The sequence below is a fragment of the Macrotis lagotis genome, chromosome 2 (genome assembly GCF_037893015.1).
Source record: "Macrotis lagotis isolate mMagLag1 chromosome 2, bilby.v1.9.chrom.fasta, whole genome shotgun sequence".
Lineage (NCBI taxonomy): Eukaryota > Metazoa > Chordata > Mammalia > Peramelemorphia > Peramelidae > Macrotis > Macrotis lagotis.
Window position 1 is genome coordinate 24,535,621 of NC_133659.1, and position 23,016 is coordinate 24,558,636.

Below are 23,016 nucleotides of genomic sequence, written 5' to 3' on the forward strand. Positions count from 1 at the left end.
ACCGTGCCTGGGGCTCCTTGTCCCTCTCCAGCTCTAGCCCCACTGGGCTCGCCCTTCCGGGGCATTCCATATTATAGAAATACCAGACCATAGGTTAAGAGCTAGAAGGGATCTTTGGGTCACTGAGTCCAGCCCCCTCTGTGACTTGTCAACATCCCACAGTGGTAAACGTGGAACTGGAACCCAGACTAACCCCAGCTCTCCTACTGTCTTGGGGAGCAACTAGGAGTTTATCTCTCAAAGTAGCCTGAAAACTCCCTAAGGAGACATCTGGTGACTCAGTGGATGGAGCACTCAACCTGGAAGTAGGAGGATTTGAATTCAAATCTAGCCTCAGATACTTACCAGGTGTGTGATCTTACACAAGGCACTTAACTGCTGCCTGCCTCAGTTTCCTCCTCTGTTAAATGGGGATGATAAAACCCCTGATGATGGTTGAGAGGATCAGATTCTTATCAGGGTTGTGTGCAGCCAGCTCCAACTTGCTCAACTGGTTGTTAAATTTTCACTGAACATTTATACATCAGAAATTGGCAAACCCTACAATTCAGGACTTGATTTATTGCTTTGTTGGTTGTTGTGACTTAAGAAAGTGATGGGGAAATGTTAATAGTGAAGATTAACTGAAGTGTGCCCCAGGTACCTTTTTTGAGAGCTATTTGCTGAGCATTTTGGGACACTAGAGGCTGCCTTGGGGAAGTTCTGTGGTTTCCTAATCAGAGGCACTGAGAGGCTAAGAGTGAAGATTTGCTGCTTGCCAGCTGTGTGACTTTATATAAGTCACTTCCAGTTAAATTCTTTAAGTTGGGAGACCTGAAGCAATCTTTGAACTGTGCTACCCAACTGCCTTAGTGACAAGAGTCACTTAGTGACCACTCTCTGGGCCTCAGTCCCTTCATTTGTGAAATGGGATTATTATCTGGCCTCCCAACCTCACAAGGATCATAAGGAAAGCCTATTGTCAATCTTAAGTGCCGTGGTGGGCTACATACCGCCCTTCTCTGGCTCCAGTTTGTTTGTCTTTGAGATGAGATCATTGGGCCAGGAGACCTATAAATAAAGTCCTTTCTGGTGCTGACCTCCTCTGATCTGACTCCCCCTCTCCTGTTTCCTCTTCTTCCTCTCCCTCTTTCCTCCCCTTCTCGACCTCCCCTTGCCCTCTCCCATCCCCTCTGTCCTCCCTCTTTCTCTCTCTCCCCATCCCCCCCCTTTTTTAAATTTTATTTATTTAAGATAATGGGGTTAAGTGATTTGTCCAAATCACACAGCTAGGTAATGATTAAGTGTCTGAAGTTGGATTTGAACTCAGGTCCATCCTGACTCCAGGGCTGGTGCTCTATCCACTGCACCATCTAGATGCCTCCTCTCCATCCCTTTTCTTCTCCTCTCCCTCCCTGTCTTCCTCTCCTTCTTCCCCTCATCCTCCTCCCTCTCTCCCTCCTTCTTTTGCCTGTTTGTGCCAGCTTTAGGCTGCCCAGGACCTGGGTCTCCAGTTCTCTGGCACCCCTTTGCAACGGTGCCAGTAGTTTCAGAGAGCTGCCCAAGCTCTTTCCCATTTGCTTTGGCTCCCCATGCTGGGCATCTGGGAGGGGGTGCTGCCTAACAGCTCAGCATGGAAGCATCTCTTTAGAGTAGCTGTATTTCTCCCAGCTGTGAGATTGATTATCCTCCCTGGGCAACTGTAAAGCTTCTCTTTTAGGGGAATGATTAATTATCTCTGAGCCACTGGGGCTAAACGGGGCCTTAAACATCTCTGCAAAGTGAAGCTGCCTCAGAGATGATGGCCTGGGTATCGAACCCCAGACTTGGGGCCTGGACCTAGGTTGTGTCCCCAGTGCCTCCACTTAGCAAAAGTGCCCCCCGGATCAGCCAGTCTGACTCTCGGATGAGGAAACTGAGGCCCAGGGAAATGAATTACTCTTGGTTGCATGGAGAGGAATTTGAACCCAGGACCTCCAGAGCAGGTTCCTCTTTTTACTGGCTCACTTTCAAAAAGTGCTCTCTCTACTGCTTTGGGAAATTCAATTCACCTTCCCAAGTCCTTGAAATAAGGGAAATGATGTCCCAGTACTTCAAAAATCATAAAGCTAATTCAAAATAAGTAATCACTAGAGGCAGTGTGACCCAGTGGATAGGGAGCTAATCTCTGAGTCAGGAAGCCCCAGACTCAAGTACCATCTTGGATACTTGTTTGACTTTTAAAGCCCTTCACAGTCTGGCCCCCACTTTCTTAAATACTATTTCTCCGTCTTCCCCTGAAAATCCCTACCTGCCCTTCCGCTCTCTCCTCTACTTCTCAGAAACCTATTATTTCTTCCCATAGTATCTCCTGCCTGTCATGTAGTGGCTTTTTCTGGATGCTAAGTTTGTGTTCCCAGCTTCTCTCTCTCTCTCTCCCTCTCCCTCTCCCTCTCTCTCTCTCTCTCTCTCTCTCTCCCTCTCCCTCTCCCTCTCCCTCTCCCTCTCTCTCTCCCTCTCCCTCTCCCTCTCTCTCCTCTTCCTCCTCCTCCACCACTTCTTGAGACAGGTTGGTTCTCTCCCTGTGCTCCCATCCGCAGGCTCAGACCTGGCAGTCAGAGATCACAGGACCTGATACTTCACGGACAAAGAAAACAGACCGACTTGGGCAGCTCTTAATATTCCAGAGCTCATCAAGATATGACTCACTGCTAATTGGGTATTGATAAGGGAGGGAGCTAGCAGTTAACCCCAGGGAAAGATTGCTGGAGCGTAGTTACTATGGCAACCTTATTTTGATTGGACAGAAATAAACAAGGGCTGGTGGGGAGAAAGGAGGAGGTGATCCCCTCCCTCACATTTTGTAGTGTTTCCAACCTGGAACAGCAATAGTAATAATCATAATGATAGTAGTAGCAAATGTAGTCATCTGTATGGTAGCATTGTATCAATATTATCGCATTTTATCTTCACAATAGCCCTGGGAAGGAGATGCTTTTATTAATTACCCCTCATTTTAGAAAAAAAAAAAAGGAAATTGAAGCAATTGGAGTTAGTGACTTGTCCAGGGTCACACAGCTAGTAAGTGTCAAGTGTCTGAGACTGGATTTGAACTCAGGTCCAGTTCCATGCACTGTGCCACCTAATTGCCCCCCTTCCTTCATCCTTCTTAGATTTCTTCTTCCTGACTTCCACCAGTCCGTTCAAATGTTTTCACATTCAGCCATACTACGTCCCAATGTAGTAGCTGTCACTCAGCAAATCTGAATCTGAAAGCGATCCCTTCATCCTAGTCATTCATACATCACCAAAGGAGGGGACCATGTTGGGTCTAAACTTTCTCTCCCCCTTCCAGTTCCTAGCCTGTTAGCTACTTCATAAATCATGTCCTCAAAATGAAGGGATGAATAAACAGGAGCAAGGCCAGATCCCAAGGGCAGCCCATTAGACACCTACCTTTCAGCTCATGATTTTCTGTTGGCAATGATTCTTCGAGTCTTGTCATTCAAACAAAGCCTGTTCTCGGTTGATCCATGTCTCTCCATCTTGTCCACAATGACTTCTAGGGAGACTTGGTCAAATGCTTGGATGAAATCAAGAGCCACTGCCTTCCCCTAATCTGATAGTCTGGGCAAAGTGTGTGGGGGGGGGGGGCAGAAAGAAAGGTGAGTCTGGTCTGAGTTCTTTTTTTTTTTTTAAGGTTTTTGCAAGGCAAATGGGGTTAAGCGGCTTGCCCAAGGCCACACAGCTAGGTCATTATGGAGTGTCTGAGACCGGATTTGAACCTAGGTACTCCTGACTCCAGGGCCGGTGCTTTATCCACTATGCCACCTAGCCGCCCCTGGTCTGAGTTATTCTTAATGGTGATCTTAGTGATCTGTCTCTTCCCTCTTACTTATAAACCATCTCTTTAATGTCCTACCCTAGAATTTTACCAGGAATCAATAGGCTTACTGGCCTGTAGTTTTCCTTTGGAAAATTGCCCCTCTCTGGTCCTGTGGTACCTCTCCTATTCTTTTTACTTCCTTAGGGGTGACTGATACCAAATAGATCCAATAATCCCATCTGCAGGGTCTGTGGCTTAAACTCATTTAAGGTGGTAAGAGGCTCTCTAACTATCACAAATCTTGGGTTCCAAAACTTTGTTAACCATCATTATTGTTCTGTCTTTTCCAGTCTGGAGATTATTCTCTGGGGGGAAAGGAGACAGAAGCAAAATAGCAGTTGAATTCTATCTTCTCTCTGTTATTTCTTACTATTCATTCTTCCTAATTGATATCCCTGTCTCCAATTTCTCCCCACTCCAGTTCATTTTAATAAAAATGGAAGTCTGATTATCTTACCCTCTCACTCAGTAAACTCCCTATTACATCTAGGAGAAAAATTAAAAAACAGACTTGCCAAGCACTGATGGACCACATATTGGCCCTGGTGAGGAGAGCCCAAGACCTTTCTTCATACTCAGAGGCTTACAGAATGCTTTCCATCAGAAAAGAGGGTAATCACAGCTTCCTTGGGCCCCAATGAGAGAGAGTCTAAGGTCCTTCCCACACCTGGAGGCTCAAAGCAATTTGTTCTCCTTACTCAGATTTTGCTAGGGAGCAAAAAAGAATCATTTTGATCTTTGTCAGATGAGAACAGGAGTCATAAAATACTTGTCCTTGCTCCAAATTCATACGGGGGACTGCAATGGGCATAATGTTCTGTGCAAACACAAAGACAGAAAGCACAATCTGACCAGGAGAGAAGTGGACCAGATCCCAGATTAGATTTCTAGCCCAATGCCTCAAATTTTTGCACTCTGAGAGTACAGTACTCTGAGGTCTCGGATCACTGCCACTTTCCCCAGTCACTCTCAATTGGAATGTAATATTTAACTGAGTTTCCTACCATCCTACAGTGGTGACACAAAAGACTATTACAAATACCTCTTTATTGAAGTAAACAGAAAATAGATTATATATAGATTAGAATAAATCAAAGAATATATAAGAGTAAGGGATTTCTTTGACTAGGAGCAAGATAAAACATCCCCATTCAACCAAGGAGGGATTAATCTCACCAAGAAGAGTCTTCTCTTAAGAGTTTCTAGGGCTGCAAGTAGTCTCAATTAAGAGACATGTAAACGGCCAGCTCCTCACATAGCTGTAGTTTTAGGGAGATCTCTCTCGAAAGTCAGAGCTTGATTTCTTGGATATCTTCCTCCATCCTTTTGAAGAAATCGCTCTCTCTTCAACAGCAGTCCCCAGCTGTGAGGCTCAGTATTCTCTCAGCCAATTCAGTGTTATGTCCCCTTACACACAGCGCAGCCCAGTCACAGATCTATCCCTCAGGATACTTCCCAGCCCAAGTGAGTAGAGTGTTACATGACACTGAAAACCATTTGGGACCTCCCCGAAGCCCCCGTTCCAACCTTTCACCCGCTCAGTGGTCCAGTCCAACTGACCCCCTTACCATTCCTCATATACATTACTCCACTGACTATGTCTCTATCTTCATTCTAGCTGCCCCTTCTGACTGGAACAAATTCTCCTCACCTTTACCCCTTAGAGTAGATAGTCAGAGCCCATCTTAAACCCCACCTTCGACATGATGCTTTTCTGATCCCCCTGCCACCAGTTGCTAGTGACCCCCTCCCCCACCAGTAATTTTTAATATATTTATAATATAGATTTATAATATGCACATGAATGGAGGCTGCTTAAAGATCAGGACCAATGTACTCAAGGTTTGTGACATTTATTCTGGTATCACTGCAGTGCCTGATATAGTAGGTACTTTTTTTTATTTTTTTCAAGGGAATGGGGTTAAATGATTTACCCAAGGTCACACAGCTAAGTAAGTATTATGTGTTTGAGATTGGATTTAAACTCAGGTCCTCCTGACTCCAGGGCCAATACTCTATCCACTGTGCCACCTAGCTACCCATAGTAGGTCCTTTTAAAAATGCTTGTGGACATAATGATTTTGGGCCAGGGTCCTGCTTCTTTTTTTCTGGGTAATTAATAATTAATTTATTAATTAGTCTAGTTAAAATTCAATAAATTGATGATCAGTGGCTTCTATTGACAGCCAAAGACAAAAACCATGGAGAGTCTGGAAGTTTTAAATAATTCTTGGAAGGGAATTCCATTGATAATGGAATATTAACCCTGAGTAGTGGACATATAGTGAGAAGGTGGGTTAGAAGTCTTCACCTCTACCTGATGAGAAAGTGGCCTGATGGCTTGATTATGAGACTCAGCCACCTCCAGCAATGGAGGAATCAGTCTCCATCCAGACTATTCTGCTTGGTTTTCTTTTCCATGAGCTGGATTTCAGGTCCTGATTCTTGACTGATCTTCTTGCCCCAATATAGCTTTTTTTTTAAAACCAAAACGAAAACTCTGAGGCAACTGAAAAGCCCAAGAGACAGAGTTCCCTGGTGATTAGTAATCAATTTATTAATTAGACTAGCTGATAATAAATTGATGGCCCATTCTCTTGGTAACCAAAGTCAAAACCATGGTGAACATTGAATATGTAAATATCTTTGGAAACAGGGGGTACCCCTGACAGGTAGAAATCAACCCTGATTGGTTAATAATTAATGGGGGAAGGGGCGGCTAGGTGGCACAGTGGATAAAGCACCAGTCCTGGAGTCAGGCCCTGGGTTCAAATCCGGTCTCAGACACTTAATAATTACCTAGAGCTGTGTGGCCTTGGGCAAGCCACTTAACCCCGTCTGACTTGAAAAAACCTAAAAGAAATAAAAAATAAAAAATAAAAAACCAAAAATAATGAATGGGGGGAAGGCAGCTAGTGCAGCAGTAGATAGAGCACCAGCCCTGGAGTCAGGAGTACCTGAGTTCAAATCCAGCCTCAGACACTTAATAATGACCTAGCTGTGTGGCTTTGGGCAAGCCACTTAACCCCATTGCCTTGGAAAAACCTAAAAAAAAAATTGAGTGTGTGAGCATAGTAATGAGTAAATGGGCTAAAAGTCTTGAACTCCTTCTGAGAATGTGACTTGATCAGGAGACATCTCTTCAGACAGAGGAATCCATCCATCTCTACCCAGACCACTGTAGTTGATTTTCTCTTGCATGAGCTGAATTCCCCCAGACTGCAAAGGAGGGGTTCAAAACAAGGGCTCAGTGCTTTAGGGCTGGAATGTACCTTGATTAGATTCTATTTAAAAATATAAATAAAAGTAAGATTTCCTTTTTTGGATGGGATCACCCAAGGTTGAGGAGCATGTGCTCCAAAGATTAGTCCAATCTCATCTTTCAGTTTTGTTCTGATAGGGATTAACTCAATGATTTACAGGGTTTGGTACCTAAGGAAATAAAAAGGAAAAACTTCAAACTTAATTTGATAATTGCTTATATATAAAAGAAAAATATCACTTCTCCCAAGCCCTTTAATTTTCTAAGTTTTTTATTCTCAATTTTCTCTCATGCTGTCCCTAGGCCTAGAGGGCCCTGCTGCTCCTTTGTACAAAACCTATGACAGATGGTTGAAGCTATCCCTAAATTTTTTCATAGCTTCTTTCTTAAACAGATGAATGAATGAGAGAGCGACTGAATGAAAACTCATCCCTATGAAGCACCTTGATGATAAGGTGTGTCCTTCCACTGTGGAAGGATAGCAAGAGACTGGAGCATGTGACTGGGTAGGCTAGAGAGGAGAGAAAGGGCTTGAGGGGTTTAGATTTACAGAAGTCTCCCCCATTTGGAGCATTTGCTCCAGGGCTGAAGGAACTGGAGTGCCAAAGGAGGCCAGAGGAAGAGGAGGAGGAGGAGGAGGAGGAAGAGTATGGTGGCCTGGCAGGAAGATGCCTGTACCCAGTTCTTGGTGTTAAACTCTCTCTCCTTTGTATCCTCCCTTCCATCTCTTGGCAACTCCCTTTCAATTGAGTTTCTTAGCTAAGTCCCTGTTCAACTGCCTCTCCCTCCAGACGTTTCTTCTTCTTATTCCCCAGTGGACATAATGGTGACTGTGTTACCAGAATTTATTTCATTATCAAGCTTCCCATCCTTCTTGAGCCAGTTTCCCTTTTAGTAAATCAGGTCCTAGGGTATCCTACATGTTCTGTCTCTGCACTCTTTAAGATTCACTATTCTAAAATACAATTCTCTTCTATCACAAACCCTTATGGGGGCGAGCAGTCAAGAGAAGTAAAAAAACTCACATTGAGATTGTGCCGACTCATACTGAGGAGATTGTGGCCCACCCAACCCCCTCCCCAGATTTCTTTTCAGCTCCTTCCCCATTTTGTGCTTTTGAACTGACGTTTTGTGCCAAAGTGTGAGATTTTTACAATTATCCTTAATAACTTAATCTTATTAGGTTCAGGCCAATGCTCTAATCTACCAGAAGTCTGTTTCAGTTCTGACTCCATCATCCAGTGTGTTAAGGCCCCTCACCAGGTTTTTTTCTTTGCTGAGTTCTAAAGGTGATGTCATTTCCACTTCTTCCACCAGTTCCCTCCTTATTGTTTAGAATGGAGTCTAGAACAGCAGACTTTTGTTCTCCCCCGCCCCCATTTCTGAAATGACATTAGGAGGAGGACTAGCGAAATAATAGCAGTGAAGGAGTCAAACATCCGAAGCTGGGAAAGCAGCTAGTAGACATAACAAACAAATAAGAGTCCTAAGAACCCATGATGAGCCGCTTACAAAGAGATCTTGCACAGACCTTTTTCACTGGCTACCATCACATAGATAAATGAATATAATGGTTTTCCTGGGAGTTCACTGGAGAGCCAAGTTTTCGTTGTTCAGCAGTGATTGATAATAGTTGGATTAGTGACAAAGGATTCAATTTGCCCTGGTCAGACACACTGATTAGCGTGTTCAATTCTGGCGACTACATTTTAGGAAGAACATTAATAAACCAGAGTGTCCAGAGGAGGGCAACCAGGACGGTGAAGGGTCTGGAGCTCATGCCATGGAAGGATCAACTGTAAGAATCAGAGATCACAGAGGCACAGAATTGAGAACTGGCAGGGACTTATTGGCCATCTAGTTCAGCTAGCACCAAAAACTGTAAGGTTTTTGCTTTTATCTCTACTGAACTTAATGTCTTATTAGGTTCAACCCAAATCTGCCAAAATCTGTTTGCATCCTCATTTCATCATCTGGTGTGTTAATGGTCCTTTACCAGGTTTTAAATCTGATGTAAGTTTAACAGCCTATAAATGTTGATGATCATAGATCTCTCCTTTTATCCAAGTCATGGGTAAGAATATTAAACAACTTAGTATTAGGCACAGATCCCTGAGGTATGCCACTAGAGACTTCCTGCCAAGCTGACTTTGAATCATTGTAGAAGAAAAATTCAGTACCCTGCTATTTGGGCACAAGTCTATCAGGAACAAACCTCAGTTCAAACCCAAGTCTCTCTCTGCTTAGAGAAATAAAAACTCAAAGGAACAAAAAGCCATCCTGCTTTGGAAAATCTCTGAAATAACAAATAGAATATCTTTAAGAGTCCAGAACAGATTACTAAAAGACTTTTTTATTTAAATTTTTTTAGGGTTTATAAGATCTTATATTTAGTGCTGGAAGAAACTTTTGAAGCTACCAAGTCCAACTCCCTCATTTTTACAAGTGAAGAAACTGAGGAACAGGGAAGTATGTGACTTGCTCTGGGTTCCACAGCTAATATTTATCTGAGGCATTTCAAGAAGAAAAACAAAATTAATGAATGAATTCTTAATAGTAACCCAACCTTGGCATACTCTGCAGATTCAGTTCCCTAAAATCCTTTGATCCCTCACCAACTTCCAAGGATTCCTTTCTCAACCTGGTCAAAGATGAATTCAAGAGATGCTTCTATTAATTGAATTAGTCAAGAAAAGTTCTAGCTTTTAGACTGCTCATTGCCTTAATCATTTTTAAGGAGTTTTTGCAAGGCATTGGGGTTCAGTGGCTTGCCCAAGGCCACACAGCTAGGTACTTATTAAGTGTCTGAGGTCAGATTTGAACTCAGGTCCTCCTGACTCCAGCACTAGTGCTCTATCCACTGCACCGCCTAGCCACCCCTACCTTAATCATTTTTTTTAGGTTTTTTGCAAGGCAACCAGAGGTTAAGTGGCTTGCCCAAGGCCACACAGCTAGGTGATTATTAAGTGTCTGAGACTGGATTTGAATGCAGATACTCCTGACTCCAGCACCAGTGCTCTATCCACTGCACCACCTAGCCACCCCTACCTTAATCATTTTTTTCTTTTTTTTAGGTTTTTTTTTTTACCTTAATCATTTTTAAGGGAGGATTTCTTCCCATCCTCTTCTCCATTTAAAAAATAAACAGTGGGGGTGGGGGGGTGGGACAGCTAGGTGCTGCAGTGGATAGCGCACTGGCCCTGGAGTCAAGAGGACCTGACTTCAAATCTGGCCTCAGCCCTTGGGCAAGTCACTTAACCCCATTGCCTTGCCAAAAAAAATAAATAAATAAGCAGGCCTTGGATAAGAACAAAACAAAAAGATTACCAGTTCTCCGGACTGATGATACAGAAAGTTGATAAAGTTTCATTCAGTTTAGACCCAGGATTTTCCTTACGTACTGTTCTATGCTAAAAGTTATTCATATTTTCCCCAAGTGAGAATGGCGGTGGAGAAAGTCCTTCCACTCCATTAACCACAAAGTTGGTCCAGCCATCCCAGCAACTCTGAATCTACTTAATTGTGGTATCGTCTAGTCCATGACTCTCCATCTTCCTTACAAAAATGGAATGAGACACCTCATCAAAAACATTGCTAAAACCCAAGTGAACTCTATCCATAGCATCCTCACATCTGCTAGTTTAGTAATCCTGTCCAAAAAATGAATGAGGGGAGTCTACCATGAACTATTCTTGATGGAGCTGGCCTTGACTTTTTATAATCATTGTTTCCCTTTCTAGACATTGTCTCATCATCTCTTTGGGACAGCTGGGTGGCACAGTGATAGCGTACCAGGAATGGAGTCTATGCTGCTTCTTCTGAAGTTCAAATCTGGCCTCTGACACTTATTAGCTGTGTGAACCTGGGCAGATCACTTTACTCTGTTTGCCTCAGTTTACTTATCGGTAAAATAAGCTGGAGAAGGAAATGACAAACCACTCCAACGTCTCTGCCAAGTAAACCTCAAATGGGGTCACAGAGAGTCAGACATGACTGAACAATAAAAATCATCTCTTCAGTAATGCATTCTAGCATGTCCCAGGATTGATGCCTGCAGATTCTATTCTCTTGCGTTTTTTCAATCTGGACAATACTGGCCATTCTCCAATCTTGTGGTACCTTTTCTATTTTTCATGATCTTTTATCTAACACAGAGAGTGACAGCATTCTCACCTGCCTGTTTTTTCAGCATCTGGGTCAGAGACTTGACTTTATCAAGGTCAGCTAGATGCTCTCTTTTTATCTTGAACATCAGCTCTTTGTTAATTATTTTTTGTTCTGACATCTTCAGGGCAAAAGTCATTCCCCTTGGCCCAAAACAAACAAACAAAAATCAAAATTTAACCACTTTTTCTCTCTACTATATGTTCATTGTCCTGGCCATTCCAAGCAAAATTTCTATTTCTTTTTTTGATCCTTTCCAATATTAAAAAAAAAAAAAAAACATTTTGTCTATAACTTGCTTTGTCAGCTTCAGTGCTCCCGATAGTATTTTTATAGGATAGTGTCACAGGTTTACATTTTGTTTCCCAGTCTTGTTTCCATATATATTTCTTTTCAAAAATTAAGTTGATTGGTGAGTTCCCTAAGTATCCATATCTATCTAGAATTGTTTCACTGTGTATCTTCATAATTTCATTCTAAGCATCTCTTGTTCCCTGAGGCTGACTTCCCTGAAGCATTTCAATTCATGAGACCATTCCTAACCTTCCTGCCAACCCTTTGAAGTCTACTTTCCCATAATTTAGGGAGTGCATGTCAGACTCTGTCCAGATCTCTCCTCATTTTCTATCACAGATTCTAGGAGGGAGTGATCACTTCCACTACAAGATTCCCATTATTTCCATCCCAGCTCCTCCCCATCAGTGAAAATCAATAATAGAAATTACCTGTTTTGATTCCTCCCCCTATTACAGGATGAAATGATCAGTAAATCAAGTCAATAAATTATTTCTTACCCTATTTTTGCCAGACAGAGAGCTCCAACAGATATCTGGAGCGTTGAGGTCCCCCATCTCTGTTGTAGCATTCCTTTCTGCCTCTTCATCTCTATCTCATTTCTGTCCAGGTGGTCTGTTGTCTGTTCCAAAGATAACATTGCTCTAGTTTCTGCTTCCAGTGACTTTTATCCAAATACTTTTTGTTTTTCCCCTGTGCTTCCTAGATTTCCTCACATGAGTAGACCATATTTTTTTTTAATTTAAGGTAATGGGGCTAAGTGACTTGCCCAAGGTCACATGGCTAGGCAATTATTAAGTGTCTGAGCTCGGATTTGAACTTGGGTCCTCCTGACTCCAGGGCTGGTATTCTATCCACTGCGCCACCTAGCTGCCCCCAGAGTAAACCATTTTAATATAAAATACTTCTTTTCTTCTACCTTTACTATTTCATTTCAATAAGGTAGACAGAGCCACAATTCAGTCAGGGGTTTTACCCCATTGAGTCTTTTGTTTGTTCCCGTGCTCTAGCCACTGCACCACCTAGCCACCCCTACCCTATTGAGTCTTAGTGGCACTCTTGAAATCATATTTGTTTTCTTGTGTCAGGACCTTCACTTCTCTTTATTTGCTGCCTAAACTTTGAGCATTTGTATGTGAACATATGAGGCTATGAATATGAACACTGACCCCTTTCTTGGAGGCTGTGTGAATTTCTGAGTATCTTGAATTTTAATTTTCCTTTTTCTTTTTTGTAGTTACTATCTAAAACAGCCCAAGTAACTGATGACTCAATGTCTATGCATTATCTTCACCTTGAGGACATGAGCTTCCATAACAATTGTGGATAGACTTGGATGGAAAAGAATTATATCTTTATTTTTGCTAATCTAATTGAATATTAGCATTTTCTTCAATTATAAATTTTTAAAAAGTCATTATTCTAATAAAAGGTCCATAGCCACCACCAGGGATGTGCCAAAGGGGTCCAGGATACCCAAAGGTTAAGCTCCATAGTATCTCACTAAGGGGTAAAGCTACATAGCTTCCTCCCTTCTTCATCCTTCCCAATTTAAAGTCCTTTTGATTAGACTCCCCCACTTTTGCCATATCTAGACACTTGTTGCTCACTTCTCTAAATTAATTTTTCTCTTCTGCATCCCTTGGCTTTATTGAACATCAGTGAGGAAAATAGCCCACCCCTTTATAGACTTCAGTTTCTTGCCCAAGACTTCATAATTGTTGATGATATATCTTAGGCTCCTTCTGAAGGGGGAATCACTTCTGCTGAATTGCCAGACGTTGCTAGCTGTCATGAGTTTTGTCAGGTCTCGGGAAGTTCTCTGTTATCCTTGGAGACGTGCCCCAAGAAGATCACAGACCTCTCTAGTGTTATTATCTTGTAAAATATTTTGACTCTTCTAGTACTGTGGAAATGAATGATATTATCCAGCCCACTGCCTCTGTGTCTTTGTGGATAAATTCCCTTGCCTGAGAGTGTCTGTGGTTCTGGTGAATCATTATTGGGAGCACATCTGACTTCTTTCTGGAGCATCCAGCTCCCTCCTTTTCAGGAAGAGCCACATATCTGTTTTTACACTTTTGGTTGTGTAGGTGTCATCTTCCCCTTCTCTCCCCTGTGTAACCCTCTTCATGCTCCATCATCCTGACTAGTCTCACATCTCCCCTCCTTTTCTCCTCCGCTCAGGTCCCTTTCTTTCCCACAGAAACCTCCCTTCTATTCTCTTCTGCCTTCATTCTCCTCTGGTAATTTGGAGGCTGAAGAGATATTCCTTCACCTTGTCCTCTGGGAGGAAGGCCACCCTACCCTTGGGGCATAGACATCAGTTACTTGGGCTGACCAGAAACACAAGTATCATACATTCCACACAAGCCATTACTGCTCTCTATTGGTAGGAATTTTCTCCCTGCTTGTGGGTACTTCAACTTTTACAGACACTTGTCAGTTCTGAATAACTTGGGAATTCAGTTTCCCCCTTAGTCTCAACAACACTAGCACAACTTTAGCCCACCTCCTCTTCCCCAGTTTTCTGCCTTTCATCAGTTTTCTCTCCTCCCCATCCACCCTACCACTCTGCTTTACCCTCTCCTCATTCCACAGGCCTTTTCTTGGTCACTTGCCTTGCCTTGCCAGCTACCTTCATCTCCATCTTGAGTCTACCTCTTCAGGTTCCATTCTCCTTAAACTTTTTGTGTCCCCTTTAATATCTTTGATTTTCCTTTCCAGTGCTATGAGGCAGGGCTCATGTCCCAGCATGTCAAATCCTGGAAAGTTGGTGATATGGCATCTTGGCGAGGACCTTTTGGGGGCTTTCCCTACAGACCAAACCAGGTGAGTACCAGATGGGGACTAGTGTAATGGCCTTTGGGATTCCTTCCTGAATCAAATGAAAAGAAACCACCATACAAGTGGCTTTTAAGATTCTCCTAGGGAGTGAAGGTGTTTCACTATGTTCATAATGAGCAATTAGTGTTTATTTATATTGTAATTTTAATCGAGGTTTATTTTCATAGGAAAAAGCAATATTCTTTTAATCCTATTCTTTCTGTTCCTGAATCTCAAGGACCCTTATATTCTTGGTGACTGAGAGACCTGCAGGTGATGGAGTGGACACAAATTAAATAGTCTGTCATTTTCTTTTCAGGGAGCCCAGAGATCATAAGCCATATATTTGGAGCTGAAAAAGACCATGGGGATTATTTAGTCCAATAACCTCATTTTACAATTAGGAAAACTGTGGTCCAGAAATGTTAAGAGACTTGCCCAAGGTCACATAGGTAGAAGTAGCAGGTCTAGGATTCAAACCCAGGTTTCTCTGATCGCAAAGCCAGATCTCCGCACTAACCTCTTGGGCGAACCTTTCCAAGAGCAGGAGTTCTATCCCTTTTCCCCTTGAGCAGGCAGTCTAGGAGAAGCGTAAGTTGAAACCATGTGATGGAGGGCCTGTAATGCCAGAGTCGCAATGGCTTCAGTGGGGAGCCACAGGAGGTTTGGGAGTGATTCTGGCAGTAAGGCAAGGGACAGCATAGATATAAAGCAAGACAAGAGGTCTCCCAAGATTTGAAGGTCTTCAATCAATCAGCAAACATTTATTAAGTGCCTACTGTATACTAGACACTGTGCAGGGCACATAAAGTCAAGTAAAAACAACCCCTTCTCTCAAGGAACTCACATTATAACAGGAAAGGCAACAAGCAAATAATTGTGTATATACAACAAAGGGAGTCTTAGTGCTCACTGTTCCAGCTCCCACCTGCTAGAATTCCTTTCTCTTTTTTTTCAGAAGGGAGGTAGGTAGAGAAGGGGAGTACACTCTCCACAAAGACAAGCAGAGATTGGGGAAGGAGTTGCCTCATTATTCTTGACCTGAGAATAACAAGAGGAAAGTACAAGGAAAGAAAGTACAAATTTCCATTAACAACTAAAGCTGGCTTAAAGGTTGTTTTGGAAGGGGAGTGAGCTCTCCATCCCTGGAGGTCTTTGAGCAGAGTCTGGCTGATCATTGATTGAGACTGTCTTCTTATGGGTGGGGACAGAGAGTCCTTTCTCAAATTAAACCATTGAGCATTGCAACCTCTCCACAGAGAGTGCTATTATGAAAGGCTGGCCATGTTGTTAGAATACCAGATGTAGGCTTTCCAAAAAAGACTAGCTTATGGAGAATTCACCCAGGGCAAGCGCTCACAAGGGGGTCAGAAGAAGCAATAACGAGACACCCTGAAGGTCTCTCTTAAGAACTTTAGAATTGATTGTGCCACATGGGAAACACAGACACAGGATTGCCCAGTATAGCATGCCCTCATCAGAGAGGGCTCTATGAGTGAGGCAGAATTGAAGCAGTTCAAAGGAAATGTGAGATTCCTAAGTTTAGAGTAAACATCCCAGGTGTTCACTTGGCCCATTTGTGCCTGACCTGTGGTAGAGCATCTGAGTTCATATTAGTCTGATCAGCCACTGTCGCAAATTGTCATTTGTCTCAAATAAAGTGATATTATTTTGGTGGTCTTCAATAACAAAGTACAAGAACCAATGGGAGTATAGACCAGATGGTCTCTGAGGTCCCTTTTCGCTCTCAGATTTTGTGATGAAACATAATGTTTTAAGTCGCAGACTTTGTTCTGGGAGTCTTACCTTGCAAATACTATCACTTTCCATTTACCCATGCCTTCCTATAAACACAGCCAAAAGGATTTTCTTTTTTAAAAAAATATTGTTTTTTCCCAATTACATATGAAGACAATTTTAATATTCATTTAAAAAACTTTTTGAGTTCCAAATTCTCTCCCCTCCCCTTCCTGAGAAATGAGATAAGCAATTTAATATAGGTTATCCATGTGTGATCATGCAAAAAATATCTCCATATTGTCATGTTGTAAAAGACAAAAAAACACACAAGGTAAAATATAATGAACTTTAATTTGTATTCAGACTCGGTCATTTCTTTCTCTGGAGGAAGCATTTTTTTTGTCATGAATTCTTTGTTTTAGATCATTGAACTGCTGAGAGTAAGTCATTCACAGTTGAGCATCACATAATGTTGCTGTTACTGTATCCAATGTTCTCCTGGTTCTGCTCCCTTTTCTTTGCATCAGTTTATATGAGTCTTTCCAGGGTTTTCTGAAAGCATCCTACTTGCATACCCCCAACTTGTTCAGCCATTCCCCAATTGATGGGAGTTCCTTAATTTACAATACTTTGCCACCATTAGAACTGCTATACATATTTTTGTATAAATAGGTCCTTTTCCTTAAAAGGATCTCCCTAAAACACTGATGTAAATTCTCTGAATTCTCCCAGCGTCAAACTCGGATTCCTTTGTTTGGCTTTGGAAACTCTTCCCAACCTGACCTGGCCCTTTCTGTCCAGGTTTATGGCACATTCTGTCACAGCCAAGCTAACCCTTTGCTCTTCTTCTATGGGGTATTCCTTTTCTCATCTCTGCTCTTGCAGGCTGCCCCCCATGCCTGGAACATTCTCCCTCTTCACTTCTGTTCTTTCGAATCCTACCTTCAAAGATCAGCTCAGGGATCTCCTCCTCCAAGAAACCTTCCCCGGCTCTCCCCCCAGGTCCTTGGAACATAATTTTGTACATCCTTTTGTGTGGATATGTTGTTAGAATAGTAGCTCCTTGAGGATAAGATCTATTTCAGTTTTGCCTCTGTGTCCTCATTGCCAAGTGCCTCAGTGTCTGGCACATAATAGCTACCTCATTTTTTTACTGATGAGGACGATAATTATATCAGAGGCAGTTTTGAGCAGAGATCTTTCTCCCTTGCCAAGGGAAAAGGAAGGAGACTGAGGCAGGAATTGGGGGCAGTGGGAATGGTGTGGCTTGCTTTGTCTGTTAAAGTTTTTAGTTTGCTCTCTGTCTCTCCACCTACCCCTTCCCTCTCTCTCTCTCTATTTCTCTTCTGTCTCAATATCTCTGTCTCTCTCCTCTGTCATTCTGTTGGTCTCCTCTCCTTTCTTTCTCTCTTTTTTTCTCTCTCATCTCTGTATCTTTCTCCCCTTTCCCTCTCTGTCTCTCACTTCTTTGTCTCCATTCCATTCTGTCATGTTTCTCTCTCTCTCTCTCTCTCTCTCTCTCTCTCTCTCTCTCTCTCTCTCTCTCTCTCTCTGTTTGCTCTCTCCTCTCTCCTCTCTCCTTTGTCTCTTTTTCTCTCCTTTCTCTCTCTCTCCTCTCTTTTTGTCTCTCTCTCTCTTTCTCTCCTCTCTCTCTCTCTCTGTCTCTTCTTTCTGTATTTCCTCCTTTCCATCTCTTTCTCTCCTCTCCCCCAAAGTATGGGGAGCTCCTCATGCTGGCTGCGGGCACTGGCCTGGCACCCATGCTGCCCATCCTGAAGGAGATCACAGACAATGAAGAGGATGAAACGTTTATCACCTTGGTCAGCTGCTTCAAGACTTTCGAGGGCATCTACTTGAAGTCCTTTCTCCAGGACCAGGCTCGCTACTGGAATGTTCGTACTTTCTTTGTCCTCAGTCAGGTGAGCAGGGGAGAGGAGGAGGGAGAGGGGGAAGGGCAGGAGCCCCATAGTGGAGAATGAGCCAATGGGAGATCATCTCCAGGAAGAATTCCTCACCTATTTATCATCAGGATCTGCCTGAAAAGCCCTGGGCTTTGTCTGAAAGGGACCTGATTTTAGGTCCCTTTAGGTCCCATGACCTGGGTTCAAAATCCAGACTCTGCCCCTTCTAGCCTGGGGGACCTTGGGTAAGTCATTTCCTTTCTCTCACCAGTCTCCTTTCTTTAAGGTTGAACTAAATGACCTCCAGAGTCTGGCTGGAACTTCTTCCTCAGATGCCCCTAGGACTGCAGATTTAGACCTGGATAGGACCTTGCGATTGATTCAGTCCAGTTTCTTCATTTTATAGCTGAGCTAGAGGGGTATAATGGATGGATTACTATATAATACAGGTTCAAATCCTGGCTCAGCCATGTGACCCTGGACAAGTCCCTTACTTTTTCTGATCCTCAGTTTCCTCATTTGTAAAATGGGCATAATAAAAACTCCTCCCAGGGTTGTCATGAGATAATATAGGTAAAGTGTTTTGCAAACCTTGAGGGACATAAAGATCATTTTACAGATAAGGAAAAAGATCCCAGGAGATAAATGAAGGGGAAAACCAAGTCTAATATATCAAATCTTATTTGATCTTTACAATAACCCTGAAAGGTAGGTGCTGCTCTTATTCTCATTTTATAGATGAGGAAACTGAGGTAAACAAAGGGTCCTAGGGTCACATAGCTAGTAAGTGACTTAGACAGGATTTGAATTCAAGCCTTCCTGACCCCTGGGACAGCACTTGATCCACTCTGCCACCTGCTCTGCCTAGTCCCAATGTTCTAGCTGATAGAGCCCTGCATATAACAGGCCCTTGTCTGATTGGCTCCTACCCAACCCCAGCCCCCCACCCCCACCAGCAGTTTTGTGATCACAAAGGCCATCCAGCTGTGCAGTCTGGAACCAGAAGGGCCTTCTAGGTCCAATAGGTCAACTATTCCATATTACAGATGGGGAAATTGATGTCCAGAGGGGGAAGAGTATAAACCCTAGATTTACAGAGATGAAATGGCCACAGAAAGGGAAGTTAAGTGACTTGCTTAGGGTCACAGAGCTAATGAGATTGAAATCTACCCTAGAACCAGTAATTTCCGCCATTTCAGGTTGGGGGGGTGGTAGAGGGGAAGGGTCTTCGGGTAGGGGACAAGTTGTCTATTGTCTGAGAACCTAAGAACCTATCCAGAGGCTTGTTAAGGGAAAGTTCTTCGAATGGTTCATTTCTGGCCACTGTGACTGTGGAGCTGTTTGGGGGGAAGGACAAGGCATGGGGAGACCCTTTGGTTAGAACTTAGGAGACCACGAGGGGGAATAGGTTTTAAAAAAAACTGGATGGGCCCTAGGGTACCAGTAGGGAGGAGAGAACCTGCCAGAATGAGAAGTTTGTGGGAAGCAATGGAGACCAGCAGCTGTGAGAAGCAGTCTCTGTAGCCCAGTCCTCTAAGGAGGGGTTTGGACGAGAGCTAGTCTTCCAAATTGAAATCTTCTCCCTCACCTCAGTTTCCCCATTTGCAAAATGAGGGGCTTGAACTTGGCCCTTCAAATGCTAAATTGATAAGCAGAGGAGGGAGGGCCACACCAACCACTCCTTCATTTCACCAAGTCACTTTGGGTTTTCACAGGAAGCTTCCCTGGACCAACTACCTTGGAGTTATCAAGAAAAGACCCACTTGGGCCGTCTCAGTCTGGCCTTGGTCCAGGAGCTGGTCAGCTCCTGCCGGAGGAAGCCCTTTGCCTTGGTCTGTGGCCCACCAGGATTCATTCAAGACATGGCCTTGTGTCTCCAGGAGGCCGGGCTGACTGAGGAGTCCTACTTTCTGTTTTAGTCCTGGCTGGCCATGGAAGGAGGAGAGAAGAGAGAGGATGTCATAGCTGATCTCTCAGATCCCCCATATTTTATAGATGAAGGAAGGAGAGTTGGGACTTTGGGTCAAGAGAAGTTTAGAGAAAACAAAGCCTATGATAGAAGAAAGGACCCTAGAGCCAAAGAAAAAAAGGGGTGACCCAACTTCAACTTGTACACCCATATTGATGGGGAACTCACTACCTGATGAAGTAGACTAATTTATGGCAGGTCAGTTTCCAGGTTTTAGAAGATTTTTCCTGACAGTAAACTGAAGTCTGTCTCTGTCCATCTATCCATTGATCCAGCTTCAAGTCCTTAAAGACGGGTTTTCCTCTGCCTGCTGAAGTTTCTCATCTCTAGGCTATGCTTCTAGGGGTCCTTCAGTCATCTTTACATATGGCATGGTCCCTGCCCATTGCCTTTCGGGTCAAGCTCGGAGTCACAGAACCTCTGGGCTGCTGCTACCTGAACAGGAACCACCCCTGACAAGTGGTCATCATCCTGCTGTGTGATACTTCTAGTGATGGAGAGCTCACTATCTTTCCAGGGAACCCATTCCAGTGTCAGCCAGCTCTGATGGCTAAAACAATGTGTCCTGGCCTCAAGTCAAATGATCCCTTCTTTTAAGTCATAGGTGGGGGCACAAGGATGAGGGGCATGAGTTAGGGAGGAGGAAGGGGAAAACAAACCCTGCTCATTTCATGATTTTACCATGGGTTGGCATGTATTCAGAACTCCGTGGGATGGAGTGGGGGCAAGGTGGGCTCCGTTCTCTCATTCTTTTAGAAAAGGAATCTTGAGCTTCGGGAAATTTCTCTAGTGAGTGAGTGGTAGCCGAGCTTAGCCTCTGGAAATAGATGGGATCTTGGAAAGTCTTTGCTTCAAGCCCTCACAACACAGCTAGTATTTGAACCTAGGTCTTCTGTGTCCATTATAACCTGTGCTTCTCCCTCTTTACTTCATTACCTGCCAGCTTGGCTCTGCCACCTTCTATCAGGTGCTTCTTGCCTCCTTGTCAAAAAAATAGAGGCAGGACACCTGCCCCATAGGGGATCTGTCCTAAGTGGGCTGTCTTGGAGCATAGTGTGATACATGCAGAGAAATGTTGTCTCCCTTGATAAGATGGAAGCTCTTTAAGAGCAGGGGCTGTTTCTTTGTGTCCCTAGTTTACTTGGTACCTGACCCTTAGCTGGTGCTCAATAAATTCTTGTGGATAGAATGATTGTGTGGACGCAGATAGGGACATCTAGACATACTCTGGTGTGAGTCAGGGAGGCTGGGGGGAGATGGTTATCAGAACACTGGTCGGTACAGGAAGAGGCAAGAATAGGGCTGTCCAGGGCCAGGGTGAGGACAGGGCATAACCATAGTCTCACTGTCTTCTATCCTGTTCAGATCACTCCAATATTCACAGAATCCAATATTTAGAGAAAGAGATCAAGTTTAACCCTCTCATTTTACAGATAAGGAAACTCAGATTAGGGAAGTTTAATGACTTACCCAAGTCACACAGTTAATAAATGTCAAAGGCAGGATTTGAATTCATTTCCTCTGAATCCAGAACTTCTTATGCTAGGAAAATACAAGCAGGAGAGTTAAATCACTTTTATGATATGGGTTTCATATTCATATTCACATATTTGTATGTGAGAAACACATTTTCAGAAAAGATAGAAAATGGTTCCATCTGTAAGACTCTTGTTGATATCTTTTTGGTGATGCTTGTCTCTCCTGCAGGATTATTTGTGGACATTCACCCCAGTTATTCATTCATGCAGCCTAGGGACCCAGTCCTGTTGTCTTGCCCTCCACCTTGTCTTTACACTTTCTCCACTCACACTGCTCCAAGTCCTCCTGAATTCTCACCTGGATTATTTTTTAATTTTTATTGATTTTATTAAATGTTTTCCAATTTACATGTAAAAAATTTCAACAATCATTTTTTAAAAAATTGGAGTTATAATCTCATACTTCATGCTTTTTCCTTAAGGATATGATTTCTCTGTCATCACATTCAACAGATCAATGTATAACATGGAGAATGCCTTCTGTGGGGGTGGGGGGAGGGAAGCAAGAATGGGGGAAAAATTCTAAAACTCATAAATAAAATCTTTCTTAAAAATACCCTTATGACAAATATACAGTTAATTAAAAGAAATTCCCTCATTGTTCATGTGTGAAAAACACATGAACACATTTTTTTCTGTACTCTGAATCCCTCTCCTTTCTTTCAGGAGGTAGGTAGCTTGTTTCATTACTGGTATTCAGGAATTGTGGTTGGTCATTGGTGGTTAAATTAGCATTCTTAAGGTCTTTATAATGTTATTATTCTACATGCTTCTGCTTCTGCCTGCTCCATTTTGCATCAGATTATATAAGTCTTCCCAGGGTTCTCTGAAATCATCCCCTTCATCCTTTCTTACATCACAATAATGCTCATCCCATTCATAGACCAAGATATGTTCACTCATTTCCCTTAGTTTCCAGGGGAAATTTTTGCTACCACAAAGAGCTTCCTTAATTTTTTTTGTAGATTTAGGACCTTTTATTTTTTTCACAGTCTCTATGGGGTATGGGTCTAATATCCTGACCTGGAGGAATTCCCAGCCAGGGCTCCCTACTCCAATCCATGGTGACAGCCGGCTTCTTAATGTACAAGCCTGCCCCCTTCCCAAGCACTTCCACAGCATCCACATTGCCCATGGGGTGAAGGACACTCAGTAGTGCACCTCTGGAAGCTGACTCCAACCTACTTTTCCCAGCCTTAGTAGATTCTCACTCCTTGTCGCATACACTGGGGCTAGCCACACTTGACTGCTGGCTGTTCCATGGTCTGGTCTTTCCCACCTCCCCTCATTTGTATCATGAACTGAACGAAATTCCTTAACAATCATCTCATTTGATCCTCAAAACAACAATCTGAAATTCTACATGTGAGGAAACTGAGGCATATGGAGGGTAAGTGATTTGGACATGGTCATACAACTAGTAAGTATGGGAGGCTAGATTTGATTCAGATCTTCCTGACTCCAGGCCTGGTGCTCTG

General features: G+C 43.1%; 1 protein-coding gene across 1 annotated transcript in view; it reads left to right on the top strand.

Moving 5' to 3' along the window:
- CYB5RL (cytochrome b5 reductase like) overlaps nt 1-22,025 on the top strand; it is a 35,002-nt gene extending 12,977 nt beyond the window's left edge. The window contains exons 5-7 of the mRNA XM_074221365.1: nt 14,292-14,396; nt 17,846-18,049; nt 19,747-22,025. Of these exons, the coding sequence (XP_074077466.1) occupies nt 14,292-14,396; nt 17,846-18,049; nt 19,747-19,950 (513 nt within the window). The 3' untranslated portion in view covers nt 19,951-22,025. The remainder of the gene's footprint in view (nt 1-14,291; nt 14,397-17,845; nt 18,050-19,746) is intronic.
- The last annotated feature ends 991 nt before the right edge of the window (nt 22,026-23,016 follow it).